The sequence below is a fragment of the Benincasa hispida genome, chromosome 8 (assembly GCF_009727055.1).
Source record: "Benincasa hispida cultivar B227 chromosome 8, ASM972705v1, whole genome shotgun sequence".
In the NCBI taxonomy this organism is placed as follows: Eukaryota; Viridiplantae; Streptophyta; class Magnoliopsida; order Cucurbitales; family Cucurbitaceae; genus Benincasa; species Benincasa hispida.
This window is the reverse complement of record NC_052356.1, coordinates 19,600,998-19,622,094: the sequence shown is the minus strand read 5'-3', so window position 1 is coordinate 19,622,094 and position 21,097 is coordinate 19,600,998. Positions and strand designations below refer to the sequence as shown.

At 33.3% G+C, this 21,097-nt stretch overlaps 1 protein-coding gene and 1 long non-coding RNA gene across 2 annotated transcripts; both read right to left on the bottom strand.

Annotated features, from left to right (window-relative positions):
* Nucleotides 1-1,765: 1,765 nt before the first annotated feature.
* LOC120083560 lies at nt 1,766-3,941 on the bottom strand. The gene is made up of 3 exons (XR_005483459.1): nt 3,647-3,941; nt 2,109-3,465; nt 1,766-1,988 (listed from the first exon to the last, which is right to left on the bottom strand). It is a non-coding gene; the product is annotated as an uncharacterized LOC120083560 (long non-coding RNA).
* Nucleotides 3,942-5,493: 1,552 nt separating this feature from the next.
* On the bottom strand, nt 5,494-7,676 carry LOC120083957. Its single transcript, XM_039039863.1, has 4 exons — nt 7,583-7,676; nt 6,225-6,553; nt 5,996-6,143; nt 5,494-5,765 (listed from the first exon to the last, which is right to left on the bottom strand). The coding sequence occupies exons 1-4, from the start codon at nt 7,674-7,676 to the stop codon at nt 5,494-5,496; spliced, it is 843 nt and encodes a 280-aa protein (XP_038895791.1).
* Nucleotides 7,677-21,097: the final 13,421 nt, after the last annotated feature.

The following is a 21,097-nucleotide window of genomic DNA, read 5'->3' as shown; positions in this document are numbered from 1 at the left end:
ATATGAGAGCAAGAGCAAGAAATTGAACTAGAATGAGAACCAGAGGGAGAAAAGAAAAATAATAATAATCAGAAAAACCACTTGGCGATGATAACAAAAGATTAATTATTTTTTCTCTTTATTAAATTTCTCCTTCTAAATTTTTTTTCGTTCTTATCTATTTTCTCTTAAAAACTTTCCTTTTAGCTCTCTAATTTCTCTCCTAATTTTTTTCTCTATTTAACTTATGTTTACTGCTCTTCAATTTCATGCCAAAGTCAATAATTTTTTTAGTACGATCCAATGCCAACAATAGAAGTAAGATTATATGAAAACGATAGAAGAAACTCTCTTAAAATTATTAAGCATGCAATTTGCTAACAAAAGTCGCAGTAGAAACTAGAAGTAAGAAGAGGAAGAGACACCGTTAATAATATTTTAATAGCTTAGAAATAACTATTTCACTCTTCAAGACTCTTTTTTGAGATGTTACTCTTTTTATAAGTTCAAGAATCAACTCTTATATATATATAGTTAAAGTTTATAAAATCACTCTAAAATATGATTTAATAAATTAAGTAACATTCCACCGAAATACTATTTCATTTATCTTAAATCAAGTAATACAACATGAATGGAAGTATAAAGTTATTTGATTTTATTAATTTAAAGAAAGTATAAAATAGTCTTTAACTCACTTAAGGGCCATTTTTAACCATTTTTTTTTAAAAAAATTAAACCTATATCGGTCACATTTCTTACTATTATTTGCATCTTTTTTAAGTATAATTGTTGAATTCTTAGCTAAATTCCAAAAACAAAACCAACTTTTTGAAAGCTATTTTTTTTTAAGTTCTCAAAAATTGACTCGGTTTTTTAAATCATTGGTGAAAAGAAATTTGAAGGTAAAAGTAGTATCCATAAGCTTAATTTTTTAAAAACAAAATGATTATCAAACAGAATCTTAGTAATTATAACCTTAACTTTATGCTATTGAGAACATGGACAAGAAAAATTTATATTAGAAAATAAAAATAAAAGGAGAGTCAAGAACTTTATATTCTAACTCTCTCCATATCTCTTTCTTCCTTAATTTTCTCAAATTTTCTCTCAATATATTCCCCAATCTTCTTCATTCTCACATTTTTCTCACTCATGTCACCTTGATTATGCTTTCATTGATATAGGGAAAAAAACTCTTCCTTTTTGTTGGTTATGCTTTCATTGATTTAGGAAAAAAATTCACATATGATAGATGAGAGGATAATAAATATAACAATTAAATGAACAATAAGACTTTGGAAAATGCAGGAGATCAATGGGTATGCTATTCAAACTAGGGGTATGCACAGTTCGATTCGGTCCGGTTTGTGACCAAACCATGAATCGAACCGAAGTGCTCGATTCTCAATTAAATAGAACCGTTGAAAACCGATTTCCATCAGTTTTGGTTTGATTTTTAACCAATGGTTCAGTTTTTTTTAAAAAAAATATCATTTTCCGCTGCTGTGTTGTGTCTTCTGTTCAGCTAGATTTTTACCTTTCCTTGTTACCAAAATCTCAATTAAAATTCATCTAAATCTAAATTTAAATTCATCCAAATTCTCAATCAAAATTCATCCAAATCTAAATTAAAGTTCATCCAAATCTTAATAAAATTTCATCCAAAATCTCAATTAAAGTTCGTCTAAATCTAAATTAAAGTTCATCCAAAATCTTAAACAAAGTTCATCTAAATTAAAGTTCATCCAAAATCTCAATAAAATTTCATTCAAAATCTCAATAAAAGTTAAATATTGAAGACATCTCTCTAGAGTTGATCCAAGTTCAAACATAAAATACAATCTATCCATCTAGTCTAAGTCCCCATTCAAAGTTCAAACACAACCTAAAATCCAAGTTCAAACATGAAATTAAATTCCAAGCAAAGTAAATCCAAGGTGCCTCCCACTCAATTCTTCAATCACCTTGATTAACTAGTAACTACCGTGGATGCTTCGTCTTCTCCACTAATGATTTTTAACAAAAAAAAAAAAAAAAAAAAAAAAAAAAAAAAAAAAAAAAACAAAATTATTTATGAAATATAAATAAAGAGATATTAAAAAGTATACTTAGATTAAACAAATTACCTGACTCAAGTTTTTCAATACGGTCGATTCTTATTTCAATTATCTCATCTCTATGTATAATTGGTATAGAACACATCCAATTTTGTGCACAAACAAGAGCTTCAACCATTTTTGAAGACAATGTACTCTGACATAAACCTAAAACCTGATCTCCCGTGTTGAAAATGGACTCTGAAGCTACAATTGAGATAGGAATAAAAAATATATCCTTAGCCATTTTTTCTAGAATCATATACTTTCCAAAATTTGCTTTCCACCATGTTAGGATGTCAAATTGGCTATCTACGAGGGGATAAACTGGTACTTTAGAATCTTTGATTTTTCGCATGGCTCAATGATATAATTATCGAACTCGGTTTTAATCCCTTCACTGTCTTTTTTACTCAAGTGTTCAACAAACATATAATAATTGTAAGCAGCTTGAGATTCATCATCGTTGTTCTTCTCCATCAAATTCTCCAATTTCTCAATTTGATTTGTTGCGCTATCCTCCTCCTCATCAACACTTTTATACTTATTGTACATTCTTCTAATCACATCTTCAATTTTTTTCCCAATTTCATTTGTCATAACTCCATCATACAAAATCATAAGCATAAATATCACAAATTTCAACTTATAACGAGGTTCTAAAACAATAGCAATATACAAGAGAAGATTTATCCTATCATTTTCTTCCAATATTTGTCAAATTTTGCTTCCATTCTACTCGCCATGGCAGACAACAAAGGATTATCACATATTGAATAATGTTGAATTTGTTGTTGAATTAAACAAATTTCATGGAAATAGAGATTTGATGTTACAGTCAATGAAGCAGAAATTTACACAGTAACATCATGAAATAATTTCTAGAACTTGACTAAAGCACGTGCATTATCCCAATCTTCACTTATAATAGGACCATTTCCTTTTTTCTTGTCGTTTTCCAAAAATTCCAAAGCATATTATTCATCCTCCACTTTTAATCTTTTAAACGCTTTTTGAAATTTTTCAGCAATGTCTAACATAACATATGTGGAATTCCATCTAGTAGGAACATAAAAAAAAAGTGAATTTTTAGCATCATTTATTCTTCTTGAATATTTTTTACACTTAATACGAATATGCTTTAACATGTCTGTGGTATCATTCTTTTGAGTATCACATGCATAGGTAACATCACAATAATTATACTTTGCTTTAGGGAAATCGGACTTACCTTCAACTTTTGTAAAATTTTCCCATGCACTGGAGGTCTTATTCATAGTAGTTGGCTTATTCTTCTTCACCACTTTTGTTTCAATAGATGTCGAGTTGGGTGGTGACTTCCTCTTGTCGTTTTCTTTGTGCTCGGACTTGTATTTTTAGTCACGCCCTCCATAAAAAACAATAGTTTAACAAAATAAAAATGACATTAACGATTTTTTAGAATTTGATATTCTAAAATCTCAGTTTTTCCCCTAAAAAATTTCCACCCAAAACAATAGAAAGAATAAACCAATTTTGTAAATAAAAAACATTAAAATCAATAGATCCATTAATTTGGAGAACGATACCTAAGATGGAAGATGAAACTTAGAAGTTGGACAAAATGAAAGTGAAAATGAAACTTTCGAGGGGCAGCTGGATGAACGATTCTGAGGGGCGGCTGGAAGAATGACTCCGAGCAGTGACTGGATGTACGACTGCGAGTGGTGGCTGGAAGAATGAACGATGAACCGACTCCGAGATCGAGTGTGACAACTAGATGAACGTGGGTTTGCGCTTGGAGTTGATGGATTGAACGTGAACGCTTTCGCTTGGAGTCAACGACTAGGGGTGGAACGTTATTGGTAAATTATTCAATCAAGAAATATAGTAAACCTTTTTTTACTACAAATTATATGGAACCATAACTTTATAGTTTGTTTTTGTAGGGTATGTTTTTAACTATCGAATTGAGGAAAGATTGCCATTTGTGCAATGTGGGCTTTTCACTATTAACTTTGATATAAACATATGTCCAAAACAAAATAAGTAAGAAATTATGGCTAAAATTATATAGCAAAGTAATAAATTATGTGAATACTACATTTTTTTCTATAATCCAAAAAAATAAAATACCGACTTACTAAAATTTTCAAAACCAAATCATGCCTCTAATATATTATGTATTGATCTTTTTTAAATATATAAAATACATGTTATGTATGGGATGAATCTTCTAATTCTATGGATATTTATATATAGTTGTTAATTTTTTCATTTCAAAGATTTTGTTAGTTTTATAGGTTAAAATTATGAAAATTTTTGTTCTTTTGAAAATGAACAAAATCACCAATTATTATATATTTTTACCAATAATTTCAATATTATGTTAGGTTGAAAATATTACAGTAGATACTTCAATTAAATTTCATAAATAGCAAATTAAACAGAAAAGATTTTGTTCTAAAGATCTCAAAAGTTTAATATTTTTAATATTTATTATAATATCTATTGTCTATATTAAAAAAAAAAAAAAAAAAAAAAAAAAAAAAAAAAAAAAAAAAACCCTTCTCCTTATTATTATTATTACTACTAATGAATCTCTTATTAAGAAAAAAAAAAGAGTTCGTATGAAACATTCCACCGAAATACTATTTCATTTATGTTAAATCAAGTAACACAACATGAATAGAAGTATAATGTTATTTGATTTTATTAATTTAAAGAAAATAAAATAGTCTTAACTCACTTAAGGCCCATTTTTTTTAGAATAGGTGATATTATTATACAACAACAAGGGGATCCCATAACCCGAGATCAATACATCAAAGCATCAAAGCACAAGCAAAGACAGGGTAACAAAACTCAAAACAAAGCCTACAAGATAAGATCAGAACAAAACCAACACAAAAGGAAACAAACTCGCAGGCCACTAGAGAGAGCCACAGAAAAGAAAACAAACTCCCACAAACAAAGGACAAAAAAAAAAAAAAAACAGAAAGTACAATAAGAAAAATATCTGTAAACACACTATATAAGACCAAGAAGATCAACCCGCCAGGAAGAAGCACGAGCACGAACCGTAGAGACCATAAGGTGAACTTGAGCTGACACTGACCTCGGTCTATTTCCATGCAGTCGCCGATTACGTTCTTGCTAGATGTAGTATATGGAAGCACACCAGAAAATACGAAATAACTACGCACCCCCTTACCCGACCCACTCGACACAACCAACTTAACTTCACATCCTAACTCGCCACCCGATGCGACGAGCCCAACTGACGCAACACACTAGACCACACCTCTTTCCCAAACCCACACTCAAAAAATAAATGATCTCGTGAACTCCACACCTCCCCCACAAAAGGCACCCCCCTCTAACAACACACCCCAACTCCTCAACCAATCTCGTGTACTCAACCTGACCCTCACAGCTAACCACGCATAGAAGGAGTGACACGGAATACCACCCCTCGCCTATAAAATACTAGCCCAAGACACCCTTGGACGCAAACTCTCCCACGCACTAGCGATAGAAAATTGACCCTTCGATCCGGTACCCACACCCAATAATCTTCCCCTATCACCCTCGGCTCCACTGCCTGAATAAGACCCCAGATCTCAAGAAGTTCCCAAGACACTGTAGGCCAACTCCAACCTCCCTCACCATCCATGAATTCCGACAACCGCGCCTCCAAACTACTCCCTGCATCATAAACCACCGTAGACCTATATGAATCCAAAATCGCACCCCCCGGCAGCCAAGGATCCTACCAAACAAAACAAGACCAACCATCAAACGAACCAAATGCTTGAATCTATCTCTATTTCGCAAGATAGCCCTCAAGCACCAAGACCTCCCAACCTCACTCTGAACAACCCACAGAGACCGCCCACGCAAAACAAAAGCCTCCACCCACGCCACCTATAATGAACCTGGTTTAATTAAGAGAAGCCAGAGTAGCTTCATAATAGCAGCCTGGTTCCAAGATGCCACATGCTTCACACCCAACCTCTCCTCGCCCAACAGCAAGCACACCTCATCCCATGCCACCCGTGCACCACCCTGACTCATTGCACTACCCTTCCATAAATAAGTACGTAACAGACGATCAACCTCATGAATTACACACGCAGGTAACACAAAAATGCTACACCAAAATACCTGAAAGGATTGTAAGACAGACCTAACAAGCTGTAACCTCCCAACAAAGAAGAGGGACCATGCTGCCCAGTTTCTAATACGAGCTATAATCCTCTGAATCAAAGGAGCATAATCCTCAGCCCTCAACCGACCCACCAATAAAGGTAAACCCAAGTACCTAACAGGCAGCGAACCAAGAGAGAAACCCATAAATGCAGCTAGTTCCTCCGCCTCCCCAGATTCCATACCCACAACAAACATGGAACTCTTTCCAACATTTGCAACTAACCCAGACAACCCTACAAAATCTGCTAGGACATGCCTCACAAACTCAAAAGAATCTCTCTCAACTGCATAGAAAATCATCAAATCGTCTGCAAAAACCAAATGCGTCAGGCCCACACCTCACACCGATCATGGAACCTAAACCACACAAGGACAAGAAAAAATTATATTAGAAAATAAAAATAAAAGGAGAATCAAGAAATTTAGATTAGGAAAATTATATTCTAACTCTCTCCATATCTCTTTCTTCCCTAATTTTCTCAAATTTTCTCTCAATATATTCCCCAATCTTCTTCATAAAAAGAAGAATGATTACAAAGAGACTTTCTTTCTGGTTTCATCGAAAGACTTTTTTAGGGTAATCATGGTACTGGTAGCTCACTTTGATTTAGAGCTACACCAGATGGATGTAAAAACTGTGTTTCTCAATGGGAACATTGATGAGACGATTTATATAGTGCAACTGGAAAACTTTGTGTCTGGTAATTCAAAATCTATGGTGTGCAAATTGAATAAATCCATCTACGGTCTCAAGCAAGCCTCTCATCAATGGTATCACAAATTCCATGAAGTGATAACCTCCTTTGGTTTCGAGATAAACATAGTGGAAGATTGTGTATATCACAAGTTCAGTGGGAGTAAATCAATCTTTCTGGTGTTATATGTCTATGACATACTCATGGCTAGTAATGATGTAGGTTTATTGCATGATACTAAGAGATTTCTCAAAAGGAATTTTGAGATGAAGGATCTTGGTGATGCTTCTTTTTTATTAGGAATTGAAATACTACGAGATCGTTCTCAATATATTTTGAGATTGTCACAAAAGAACTACATTGAAAAGATTTTAAGTAGATTTGGCATGAAAGATTGTGCACTAGGAGATTCCCCAATCGCTAAAGGTGATAAATTTTGTCGAAAAACAGCTTGTAACCCTAGGGGTATTTTAGTAATGTATACTCTAGGGCTTCCCTCTAGTCTATTTATTTAGCCTATTCTCTTGTACTTTGTGTATCAATTCAATAATAAAAAATCAGTCTCTATCGTGGTTTTTTCTCCCTGATCTAGGGTTTTCTACGTAAATCTTGTATTGCCTTCTCTCTTTTTCAACATGGTATCAGAGCATGGCGACGAAACCCTAGCCACCATCGATGAGAATAGACCAGATTCTCCATGAAAAACCTCCATTGGGACTAATGGGACCGTAAACATCGACATCACTAAAGCCGTACGAGAGGCCATGGAACAGTAACTCAAAGTCATGCTGCTGAAAATCATCCAATCAATGTCGGACTTCAACCCTAGCCGACCTAGCTCCAGCCGCCCATTCCCAGCCGAATAGATCCCATAGGATTTCAACCCCAATCGACCCAACCGCAGTCGCTCGACCACATCCGGACAGCCGCACCTTCAGTCGCATGACCCTAGTGCGTTCCAGACCCAGTCGCTTAATTCTACTGCCCGACTTCACGATGACCTAGCTGAGCAGTAACCGGTTGCGCCAGACCTCCAGTCGCGTGACCTAGTGCGTTTCAGACCCAGCCGCGTGATTCCGCCGCCTAACTTCGCGATGGCCTAGCCGAGCAACAACCGGTCGCGATGATCCAGCTAGCAAACCCAGCACTCTTTATGGTCGAGTCCTCCCGGGAGAAGTCGGTTGAACCCTATGCGTTGGTCTTCTGCCCAAGTGCTTCGACCGGCTCTTCGATCCAGCGGTCTGCTTCGATGGCGCCAGCAGTGGGGTCTGCACAGCAACCTTGTCGAGGGTCTACAAATGATCTCCAATGGCGTTTTGTCCATCTCTAACAGTAGATTGTCGATTTTGGAACGGTTCTTAGGACGAACTCTCAACTAGAATTATTGTTCAACATACCAAATATATTCTAAAAACTCAATAAATTTTTTCCCTATTTTACCCACTACTAATATTATGTTTGGATTCATGGGAAATTCTGCAAGATTTATTACCGGAGAAAAACTGAATAGCCAGAACTACTTTTCCTAGTCTCAATCCATTAGAATGGCCTTGGAAGGACGTCATAAATGTGGGTACTTGACTGGAGAGATACCTAAGCCCATACCAGGAGACCCTTAGGAACGGATCTGGAAAGAGGAAGACTCGCTGTTGAGATCTGTTCAGATTAATAGTATGAAACCCCAGATTGGCATACCGTTACTTTATGCTGTAAATGCCAAAGATATTTGGGATGTTGTTCAACAACTTTATTCAAAGAGGCAGAATGCATCCTTGCTTTATACGTTACGAAAATAGGCACATGAATGCAAGCAAGGGACTATGGACGTAACGTCCTATCTCAATAAAATGTCTCTTTTGTGGAAAGAGATGGGTCTTTGTAGGGAGATAGTCTGGAAATGTGCATATGACGGAGCACAGTATGCAAAAATTGAAGAAATTAACCATGTCTATGACTTTCTTGCTGGGCTAAATTCGAAGTTTGATGTCGTTCCGAGTCGTATTCTAGGGCAATGCCCTACTCCTTCTTTCATGGAAGTTTGCTCAGAAATATGTCTGAAGGAAGACAGATCAAATGCAATGAATAACATAGTGATTACCTCTACAGATGTTGCTGCTTTTGCCACCCCCAGCACTGACGGCCATAAAAAGCCCACTCCTATCTGTGAACGAAAAAGTCGTGGCATACAAAAGACCAGTGTTGAAAGCTACACGGACGGCCCTCGAACAGTAAACGTCACCAGTCACATGACAAATCAACCCCTAGATGTGCTCTTGTGAGTGACTCGGCGAATGAGAATCCTCAGCATCAACCCTCAGCAAACAGTACAACCAACCTAAGTATAATTGGAGTCAGTGCCATCGCCCAGTCAGGTACTATCCAATCTTTTGGTCTTATTAGTATTAATGGTAAAAACCATGGATTGTTGACTCAGGGGCGATAGATCATCTTACTAGTACTTCTAATCAGTTTCTTTCATATTGTCCAAGTGCTGGTAACGAACGAATTAGAATTGCAGATGAGTTGTTTGCACCTGTTACAGGGAAAGGGCATTTATCTCCGTTTAAGGGTTTAGTATTGCGGGATGTATTTCATGTTCCTAAAATATCATATAATTTGTTATCCATCAGTAAAATTACAAGAGATCTGAGTTGTCACGTAGTTTTTTCACCTGACTCTGTTTTAGTGCAGGATCTGAGCTCGGGGACGACGATTGGCACTGTCCGACACGATAGAGGACTCTACTTCCTGACTGATAATACTTCCTTTAGGAATGATTATAGGATTAGCCTTGTCTCTTTAAATTTTTCTACTTTTGAGAATGATTTTTTGTTATGGCATTATCGCTTAGGACATCCAAATTTTCAATACATGAAATACTTGTTTCCGTATTTATTTTGCAATATTAATATGTCTTCTTTACATTGTGATGTTTGTATTCGTGCCAAACAAAGTCGTGTCTCCTTCCACTCTCAGCCCTACAAACCATCCAAACCCTTCACCTTAGTTCATAGTGATGTTTGGGGTCCCTCACCAACNTTTCTTTCATATTGTCCGAGTGCTGGCAATGAATGAATTAGAATTGCAGATGGGTCATTTTCACCTGTTGCAGGGAAAGGACATTTATCTCCGTTGAAATACTTGTTTCTGCATTTATTTCGCAATATTAATATGTCTTCTTTAAACTGTGATGTTTGTATTCGTGCCAAACAGAGTCGTGTCTCCTTCCACTCTCAGCCCTACAAACCATCCAAACCCTTCACCTTAGTTCATAGTGATGTTTGGGGTCCCTCACCAACCACAACCTCCACAGAAAAATGCTAGTTTGTCACCTTTATAGATGACCACACTCGGCTTACTTGGGTCTTTCTTTTCACTGATAAGTCCGAGGTGTCATCTGTATTCCAGTAATTCTATGCTACTATGGAAAAATAATTTAATGTCAGGATTGGTTTTTGAGAAGTGACAATGGGCGGAAATTCTTTAACGCTTCCTTCTAGGACTTCCTTGCATCCAAAGGAATTATCCACCAAAGTTCGTGTGCATACACTCCCCAGCAAAATGGGATAGCTGAAAGAAAAAATCGTCATTTGGTGGAAGTAGCTCAGTCAAAGATGGGATCGCAATGTCCCAACGGAAATATACTATTGACTTCCTAAAGGAAATAGGAATGATTGGGTACAAACCTGTTGACCCCCCAATTGAATCAGCAACACAGGTAACAGTGTCCCGATTAACAAATAAAGGTATTAGCGGTTAGTGGGGAAATCGATATACTTATCTCACATTAGACCCGATATATCATATGCAGTGAGTACTATCAGTCAGTTTATGCAGGCTCCCTATGAAGAACACATGACAGCGGTTGAACGCATTGTACGATATCTGAAAGGAACACAAAGTAAGGGATTAATGTTCAAGAAGTTTGATAAACGTTGCATTGAAGCCTATACTGATTCTGATTGGGCAGGATCTGTTGTTGATAGAAAATCAACATATGGATATTGCACATTTGTCTGAGGTAATCTAGTGACTTGGAAAAGCAAGAAACAGAGAGTTGTGGCCAAAAGTAGTGCTAAAGCTGAGTATCGAGCCATAAGTTTAGGGATATGTGAAGAAATCTGGTTGATGAAAGTGTTGTCAGATCTTCATCAAAGAAATGAGCTCCCAATGAAATTGTTCTGTGACAATAAGGCAGTAATAAGTATTGCAAATAATCTTGTTCAGCATGACAGAACAAAACATGTTGAGATCGACCGACACTTCATTAAGGAAAGACTTGACAACGGAAGTATATGCATTCCTTATGTTCCCTCAAATCAGCAAATTGCAGATATACTCACAAAAGGGATACTCAGACAAAACTTTGATTATTGTGTCAATAAGTTGGGCCTTATTAATATTTACGCCCCAACTTGAAGTGGAGTGTCGAAAAACAGCTTGTAACCCTAGGGGTATTTTAGTAATTGTGTATATCCTAAGGTTTCCCTCTAGTCTATTTATTTGGCCTATTCTCTTGTACTTTGTGTATCAATTCAATAATAAAAAATCAGTCTCTATCGTGGTTTTTTCTCCCTGATCTAGGATTTTCCACGTAAATCTTGTGTTTTTGCCTTCTCTCTTTTTCAACAAATTTTATTTAGACCAATGCCCCAAGACCACACTCGAGACTAAGGAGATGCAGAAGGTTCCCTCTATATCGGCCATTGGAAGTCTAATGTATGCTCAAGTATGTACGCGTCCAGACATTGCATTCATTGTTGGAATGTTAGGCAGATATTTGAGTAACCTAGGGATGGATCATTGGAAAGCAGCCAAACGAGTTATGAAGTATTTATAGAGAACAAAATATTATATGCTCACTTATCGGAGATCAGAAGTTTTCGAGATCATTGGGTATTCTGATTCTGATTATGCTGGATGTCAAGACACTTTGCGATCCACTTCAAGCTATATCTTCCTGTTGGCTGGAGGAGTTGTATCTTGAAAAAGTGTTAAACAAACACTTATGGCTTCTTCCACCATGGTTGCAGAGTTTATAGCATGTTATGAGGCAACCAAACATGGAATATGGTTGCAAAATTTTGTCACTGGGTTGCGGATAATGATTGGCATAGAATGACCACTAAAATTATTTTGTGACAATAAGTCAGCAATGATGTATTCTAACAATAACGGAAGCAATACAAAGTCAAAGCATGTAGATGTGAAGTTTCTAGTTATTAAAGAAAGAGTTCAGAATGGTCAAATTTTGATAGAACACATAGGAACAAACTCTATGGTGGCAGATCCATTGACTAAAGGTTTACCACCTAAAGTTTTTCATGAGCATGTTACTCACATGGGTGTTAGTCACTTTTCTGATTTCATGGTTTAATGGGAGTTTGTTATTGAGGATGTTCTTTGACCTTGTTTTGTTTATTTTCTATATAAAATAAAGTTGATGGTTTATGTTTTATTATCTGGACTCATTTATCATGCATGCAGTTTAGCATAAAGTTTTCTAAGAATGATCTCATTAAGGAATTTGGACCAGTTGGAAACAGACATGATCTAGATCACTTTGCATGTAATTTCCATGCTATTCATCCATACTTGACATATGTCATTGAATGTATTGAAATTGGTGATCAAGGAAGATTTAGTTACAAGGGTAGTAACAAAAGTCGACTTAATTCCGTACTAATACAGGAGATGGACCAGATTGAACTAAAGAGGAATTCTATTATTGAAATAACTTGTTTATGCGTGCTTAAGGTTTATGTGATTTAATTATAATAGATACACAGACATAGCCCAAGTGGGAGATTGTTAGATATATTTAAATAATAATATGTTTAATTAAAGTATAGGCTATGTATGTGGATAAATAATTATCACATTGGGTTATTTTATTAGATTGGGTCCTATTATGTGATCTAATTAATTAAGGTCCTAGATTCCTAATTGAGTATGAACTTAATGGGTAGAAGTCCATTCCTAGTTAATTAGGGTTTAATGGGAACCCTAATTGAACTAGTATATAAAGAGACCTTAAGGCTGTGGTCCTCAATATACCAAAACAATAAGCACTCAGTCTTTCTTTAATCTCATCTGGAGAAAGATCCCACTAAGGGCATTCGGAGTTTTGGTTGAGGAAGACCATAGTCATCTATCATCATCATCTTGAAGTTATCATTAGTTTCTCAATGGAATCCGGTATGTTATTATTTTTGACAATTTGACATGAATGATCCTAGGGTTTATCTATTCAATATAGATTTAATGTATTTATGCTAACACTAAAAAGATCTAGCGCAGGTTTTGGAGTTGTCAACTGTTCTGGTTGTTACTATTTTTGTAGCCTCCCCACCCAAACCAACTTATATAAATGTATTGTTAAATGGATTCTATGTTAGAAAGGTGTCTCTACGGAAGAGTTTTAATACGTTAGGTAGAATAACTAATCATTTAAGTCAAGGACATATTAGGGATATAATTAATCATTTTAGGTTGGTTTCTAAAATAAATACAAGCAATAAGTCCTAATCTGGTAATGAAGAGGGTCGATAGACTTAATTTTAAAATATCAAGGCCTCGTTCGATAACCATTTTGTTTTTTGTTTTTAAAAATTAAGCCTACTTCCTCTCCATTTCTTACAATGATTTGCATTTTATACCATGGTTGAATTCTTAACTAAATTCCAAAAAGAAAAACAAGTATTTAAAAGCTACTTCTTTTTTAGTTTTTAAACTTTGGTTTGGTTTTTTAAACAATTAGTAAAAAGTAAATAACAAATGAATAAATTTGGAGGTAGAAGTAGTGTCTATAGGCTTAATTTTCTTTAAAAAAAAAAAAAAAAAAAAAAAAAAAAAAAAAAAAAAAAAAAAAAACAATGATTACCAAACAGTGCCTAAATGGTTAAAAACAAGGTTTTAGTTTTAAGTATTTTAAAATTAAATCTATAAAAACTACTGTTAAAAAGTAGGAGATAAACTTGTCTTGTTGGAGTTCAATCAAGATTTCATTTTTTTCAATTTTTTTAAGTAAGGGGTTTGAATCTCCAACCTCTTGGATCAGAGCGCATGCCAATACAACTTAGCCAAGCTCACTTTGGTTAATTTTCTCAATTTTAAAAATGTTAAGAAATTAAAAAAAATATATTTTAAAAATGTGATTTCATTTTTTGAATACACGTCTGATCTTGTTTTAATAATGTAACTACGTCTAAAACAAACATACTTCTCTTATGCTCCTATAGTTAGGATGACTAGCTTTCAACTAGAAGCAGAGTGAAAGTTGGTTCAGTTTTAGGACCAATCAAGATCAAGACCAAACCGATTGATTTTATAAAGAAAGAATTCAAATCGATGTCCAATAAAATAAAACTAATTGATTGATTGTTATTTTTGGTTCGGTTTATTATTGACTTGGTTCTCGACTTTTTGCCTTTTTTTTCATTTTTTATTTTTAAGCTAAATTATACAAAATATCCTTAAACTTCAACTTTCAAAATAGGGGCAACAAAAGCTTTGATTGAGTAGTTATATAGAATTAGTTGGCCAACAAAAGCTTTGATTGAGTAGTTATACAGAATTAATTATTTAGTTAATCAAAGGCTTCAATATGTAGAAAGCTTCAAAAGGGATTGTTGCTCTTTTAATCTCACAACCTATCCAACAAAAGAAAGCATCTCTTCTAAGCCTTTTTTTTGGTATTTTAAGTAAGGCATATTCCAACAACCCAACAACATGGTTATGGTAGTTGGATTAGGATATAAAATGATGAGGCACAATAAAGTATATATATATATATATATATATATATTATATATATTAAATTAACTATTCATGAATCAGAATATAATCCAAACTAATTAAACCATACTTCATAGAACGACTCAATATAACTTTGTGTGGCAAATGTGTGCTGATACAAGTTTTTCTCTCTTTTTCTTCATTCTTCTTCCTTTTTCAAATTTATCTGTTATTTTTGTAATTTTAATTAATAAAATATGCAATGCTTTCTAGTTTGAGTCAAAGAAAGGTTATTGGTTATATAATTTTTAGATGTTACCTAAAATTAGTGGATACATTTAAGCTTTTTTTCCAATATTCAAAATTAAAAAAAAAAAAAAAAAAAAAAGTTTAACAAAATCATTAAATTTGACTCTACCTTGAGGGTGCAAGAGATTAACTTCTATGAATCTACCTAAAGAAAAATGATTATACTAAGATCTTGTTTGCTAACTATTTATTATTTGGTCTTTGGTTTTAAATTAGGTTATGAAAAGTCTATTTTCATTTATTGATTTTTTAAGTTCGTTAGGTACTTTTCACCCATGTTTTCAAATTCTAAACTTTTTTTTTTTTTTAAATTAAAACTTGTTATTATATTTTAAATTTTTGCTAAGAATTTAGAAATTTCTTTTTTTAAAATTAATATTGTGGTAAGAAATTTACAAGAAAAAAAACAATTTTAAACAATAAAAACTAAATAATTATAAAGGGCCTAACCATTTTAAGTTAAATTGCTAATGCCAGATATTAAAAAAATTTAAGTTTGCAAGGAAAATTAAAATGAAGGAATTGGAAAAGGAGTTTGATTGGCTTTTTATTGAAAAGAAAGGCAAGAATTGGATACTAACTTGCTTCTAAAGCCTTTTATATTGGATTATAAACTAAAGAACTCATCATACCCAATTCTTGCCTCTATAATCCAATAACAATTCATATTGAAATCTAAATTAAACTTAAACAAAGATGATGAGGATGAAAGATAAGGAAAAAAAAATTATATTTGGTGAATTTAGAACCTTATACATTTATTTATTTTTAAGGTCTTTTTAAATATGAAAAAATATTTAAAAATATTTACACTTTATAGTAAAAAATTCCAAGAGTATAAAACACTTTTGAAATTTTTTACTATAAAATATAAATATTTTTTAGATTTTCCTATTTATAAGAATTTTCTTTATTTTTTTATCCTTCAACCTTTAAAATAAAATTTTTATTTTAATTCTTCAAATTTTATGTTTTTTTCCCTAGCTTTTTCATAATATAAATTCAAATTCATTTTTTAATCTAACATTAGAACTCATCCTCCACTCGATTCAACTCAAACTTCTTATTTATGTTAACAAGTAGAGTAAATATATGTTTTATGTGGGAGGTTTGTATTAAATATTTTATATCTTTCCGCAATTTTAAAAGATTTTTTTTTTTTTTGATAATTTGTGAGGTGAATGAATTGAATCTCTAATCTCGAGGTTTATAATTCAAGCACTACATCAATTGAACTAGGTTCATTTTAATAAATATAAAAAATAACAAATGACTAATTTTTGTATTTAGTATAATTCAATTATTACTTGTTTGATAAATAAATTGACTTTGCTAAAGAATGTGCAAGTGGCATGGGCATATATATATGTGTGGGGTATCAACTCATTTGTTCAAACTCTTATAAAATCCATTATTAGAACATTTGATCACATAATAATTGCATATTAGTAACTGCCAAAGTGAGGTTAACTCAACGATAATTGACATGATTTTATTTCTAGAGGTCGAAAGTTCGATTTCTCATCCTAACCATTGTCGTTGAAAAATAATTACATATTAATAACTTCCATCAATAACTTCATTACATGTGCACAACAATACATTGGTTCACATATGAGCAAGCCAACTTGAACTTACTAAGAGCATATTCAAAACCAAATTTTTTATTAATCAACTTAAGAGCTAGCGAATTTGAACATAATTCAATTGGTTAAAGAATATGTCTCAACTTCGAAGTTAAAGGTCTGAATCTTACTATTCCACTTATTATTGAACATGGGGCAAAATAACAATAATGAAATGGTTATTTTTTAAAAGCTCAAGAACTACGGTATAAATTTTAAAAGTTGATAAACTAAAATAAAATTTAGATCCTATTGGTAAAGATAGCTAAAATAAAAGTTGGTAAAAAGCCAATTTAGTTGAGATGAGTCATATAAAATTTCATCTTGAACTTTTAATTTCATCGTATTGAACCTTAAACATGAATATATGTTGCAAAATATATCTTATATAATTTTCTTTTTTCAAAATTCACCGCACCATCTTGATGCGAAATTGGAAATACAAGAATTAATTTGAAAATTTTTCAAAATCTAGAGAAAAAACAAGACTAAAAATATTCTAGTATGTGAAAAGTTATAATAATCATACATTAATCTTTTCACGGCCACAATTACAAAAGCACACTCTAAAAACATTATACCACTCATACAATTGAGTTAGTATACCAAACTTTAAGGCCCCGTTTTGTAACTATTTTAGTTTTTTGTTTTTGTTTTTTAAAATTAAGCCTATAGACACTACTTCTCTCTCTAAATTTCTTACTTTATTATCTACTTTTTAACAATAATTTAAAAAACCAAACCAAATTTTGAAAACTAAAAAAATATTTTTTCAAATGTTTTTGTTTTAAAAATTTGGCTAAGAATTTAACCATTATACTTAAAAAAAATGTAAATTAGTGTAAGAAATGAGGAAAAATTATGCTTAATTTTCAAAAATAAAAAACAAAAGAATAAAATGGTTACCGAACGGGCCCTTGGTTTTAAAAAAATTAAAGTCTATAGACACTACTTTCATTTCCAAATTTCTTCTTTGCTATACTTTTTGCAACTGTTTTTTTTTTAAAAAAAAAATCTAAATTTTGAAAACTATTAAAAAAAAATAACTTTTTAAAAACTTGTTTTGTTTTTAGAACTCAGCTAGAGATTCAACTATTGTACTTAAAAAATATACAAATCATTGTAAAAAATGGAGAGAAAATAAACTTAATTTTCAAAATAAAAAATGAAATGATTACCAAACAAGGCCTAAGTGTTTTGAATTGGAATTATTAGAAACCAAAAACATATATAGACTACTTTTATAATGCTTGGAGTTCATTACTTTATTGAACCTTTCAGACGTGGGACAATTGCACTTCTAATATTTTGTCAAAACGTAACAAAATTCCATCTTGACAAGATATATGAATAATTCACAACTTCTGCTACAACCATTGTCTTTACCAATAATAATAATTCTCAACTTAAAGAATTATAACTCACTCCACTATTAAGAGTAGACCACTTGGAATACCACCTTCTAAGAATTTTTCATTTGAAATACCACCTTCCAAAAATTTACTTTCTTGTCATATGCCAATAGACATTATTAAAATTTATAGTGCAACTTCCACCTACTTGGATCATCTGGAAGTTCTTCCACCATCGATACAACTTCCACTGCACACCTTGCATAACTGCTAAGTCAATACCCTTATTCAAACTTATGGAACCGGCCAACATAACGTCCTCTATCATGGTCAAGCGAACATACTAAAATGATGAGTTTCATCTTTCTTCAAAGGAAGTCACTGTCTCCCCTAACGAGAAAGACAAGGTTAGCATTCGACCAAAAGCTCTTTGCCAAACTTGCTATATGCATTTCCAGCAGCCTATCTTATACTTGAAAACTCCCTTCTTTGAACCTTTGTTGGAACTACTCCTAGAATACATTGGACCACTATCACCACTTAACTTGCACTTGTATAACCTAGATTGTATCAATGTATCCTTGACTTACACTTGCCATAAGTCGAAGTTCATCCTTCCATCAAATTTCTCCACATCAGACTTTACTAGACTCATAAAGCTTGACATATCTACTTCGCTTCTTAGAAAAACTGCAAATAGTGAACAACCCCATTATTCACACTATCGTAACCCATTTCAAAAATTCCTTTATGATATGGAAGTTCAAACAAATGCTACAACCATAGAGCATACTTAAAAATTAAGGAAACTACAAGTTCTGATATCATTTGTTAGGAAAAATCTCACACTACTACTACAAGAATAAGTAGAAAAATAATAAAGATAATCAGAAAAATAATAAAGAAGTTAAAAGAAAATAGTAGAACTAGGAACATAAAAATTAACATGAAAAAACTCCAAACCAAAAAAAAGTAAAACTACGGAAAAAAATTGTAAAGAATTAATATGGAAAAACTCCAATCACATAAAAATCTTTTCTCAACCCTGGTTACAAGAGTACTCTCTCAAAGTATTATACCGCTCACACAATTTAATAGTATATCAGATTTAGAGTGCTTTAAATTGGGATGATTAGAAACCAAAGATATAAGCTACTTTTATAGTGCTTGAAGTCCATCGTTTTTTTAACATTTCAGATTTGGGACAACTACACTTCTAATATTTGCTAAAACCTGGCAATGTCTTCACTTCTTTACAACTTCTATTAAAGTAAAGATTTTAATTCTTGTCAAAGATCAAAGTTAAAATTAATGAAATTGAAAATTTAGAATAAAAATTGATATGTGCTATCAAGTCAGACATAAAAATTGATCTTTTGACTTACATATTACATGGTTAATACTTGAACCTAGAATAATGCAACCAAAATCCTCTTTTTCTTTTTCTAGTACTCCAACCTTGTTGGGTGGAATTTTAGATCTCTAACCTCTTAACGAAGGATATATATATATATTAGAGATAATTGATTAAAAAAACTCATTTTTCAAGAGAAAAATGCATAGAGGGCCCAAAATAAGAGGCCCAAATGAAATTTGGCCTTATTTTTTTAAAAACAAAAAAGTGGCCTTTTGCTTACATCATTCATCCATGAAATTACCACTTTAACCCCTATAGCCTTCTTCTTTCTCCTTCTTCGTTTTCTAGATTTTCTTCTTCTTCTTCTTCTTCTTCTTCTTCTTCTTCTTCTTCTTCTTCTATCTTCTGCCTTTCTTCCTCTTCTTCTTCTTTTCTGGCTTTCTTTTCTTCTTGTTTATGTGTTTTTTTTTCTGGAAGAAGAGAGAAATGAGATCGAGATCAAGAAGCATAGCAGAATTTGAATTTAGGAGAGAGAAGCGAGATCTAGAGAAAGGAGAGAGAAATGAGATCGAGATGGAGAGAGGATCGAGATCAAGAACGAAAAGAAATTGTATATTAAGGAGAGAGAAACGAGATCGAGATGGGGAGAGAAACGAGATTTTGATGGAGAGAAGATTGAGATTAAGAACAGAGAGTAATCGAGGAGAGAGAACCAAGATTTAGGAGGGAAAGGCGGAGAGAATTGACATGTAGTCTGACGTGGATCGGGATTGGGGAACAAGAATCAGGAATGGGGAGCAGGATTGGGAAACGTGGAGTTGGACCACTGATCGGGATTGGGGATCGGTAGAAGAGAACCGAGAATGAGATCGTGAATCGTGGTTGGGACGATGGGGGCTAATCATGCACATCTTCGGGGGCAATTGGGTAATCTCATAAGCAGCCGACGTAAGCAAAAGGCTAAATTTCAGTGATTTCTTCAATGCAGGTCATTTTTCAGTTGACCCCCCAAAATGGGCCATCCGTACAAAACCCCCATTTTTTCAAGCCCAAAATGATTTTTGCTTAACTTTTTTAAAACTTAAGTTTTTTTTACCTCTTGCTTACATCATCCTCAAGTTATTTTACAAAATTACCCAAGCTTTCTTTTTCTCTTCCTTCTTCTTCCTTATGCATTTTTTCCTTCTTTTTTATCTTCTACTCCTTCTCTGGCGAGTGATCTTCTTTGACGAGCGATCTACTTCTTCAACGATCTTCTTCTTCTTCTTGTGTAGATTTGCCAATGTTACAAATGTTAGAGAGTGAGAAAGAAGAATGGAGAGCGAGACCGTGAGAAAGGAGAGCTAGTGGAGAGTGAGACCGTGAGAGGGAAGGGGGAGATCGCGAGAAAATTAGAGTGATGAGAGTGATTTGTGAGTGAGGAAAGGGAGTAGGAGAACGAGAGAGCAGCCAATTTGTATGCACGAAAATTTTGTTATGGTAATTTTACACGAATTTGATGTCAACGAAGGGTTAAAAACCTCATTTCATAAAGCGGCAAATCTTTTTGTTTTTTTCTCCAATTTAGTCCATTAGTACAAAAATCTCTATATATTAGTGAGTTGTGCTCGGATTGGGTCGATGATCTCTTAACTAGGAGGCTATGGGAGAATTGCCTTACGGTTAGAAAGAACCGAATAAAACTACAGTTAAAGTTTCGTTAAAGTTGAATTATTTAAGATGATGCAAATGAGTGCAAAGAAGGAGACAGATG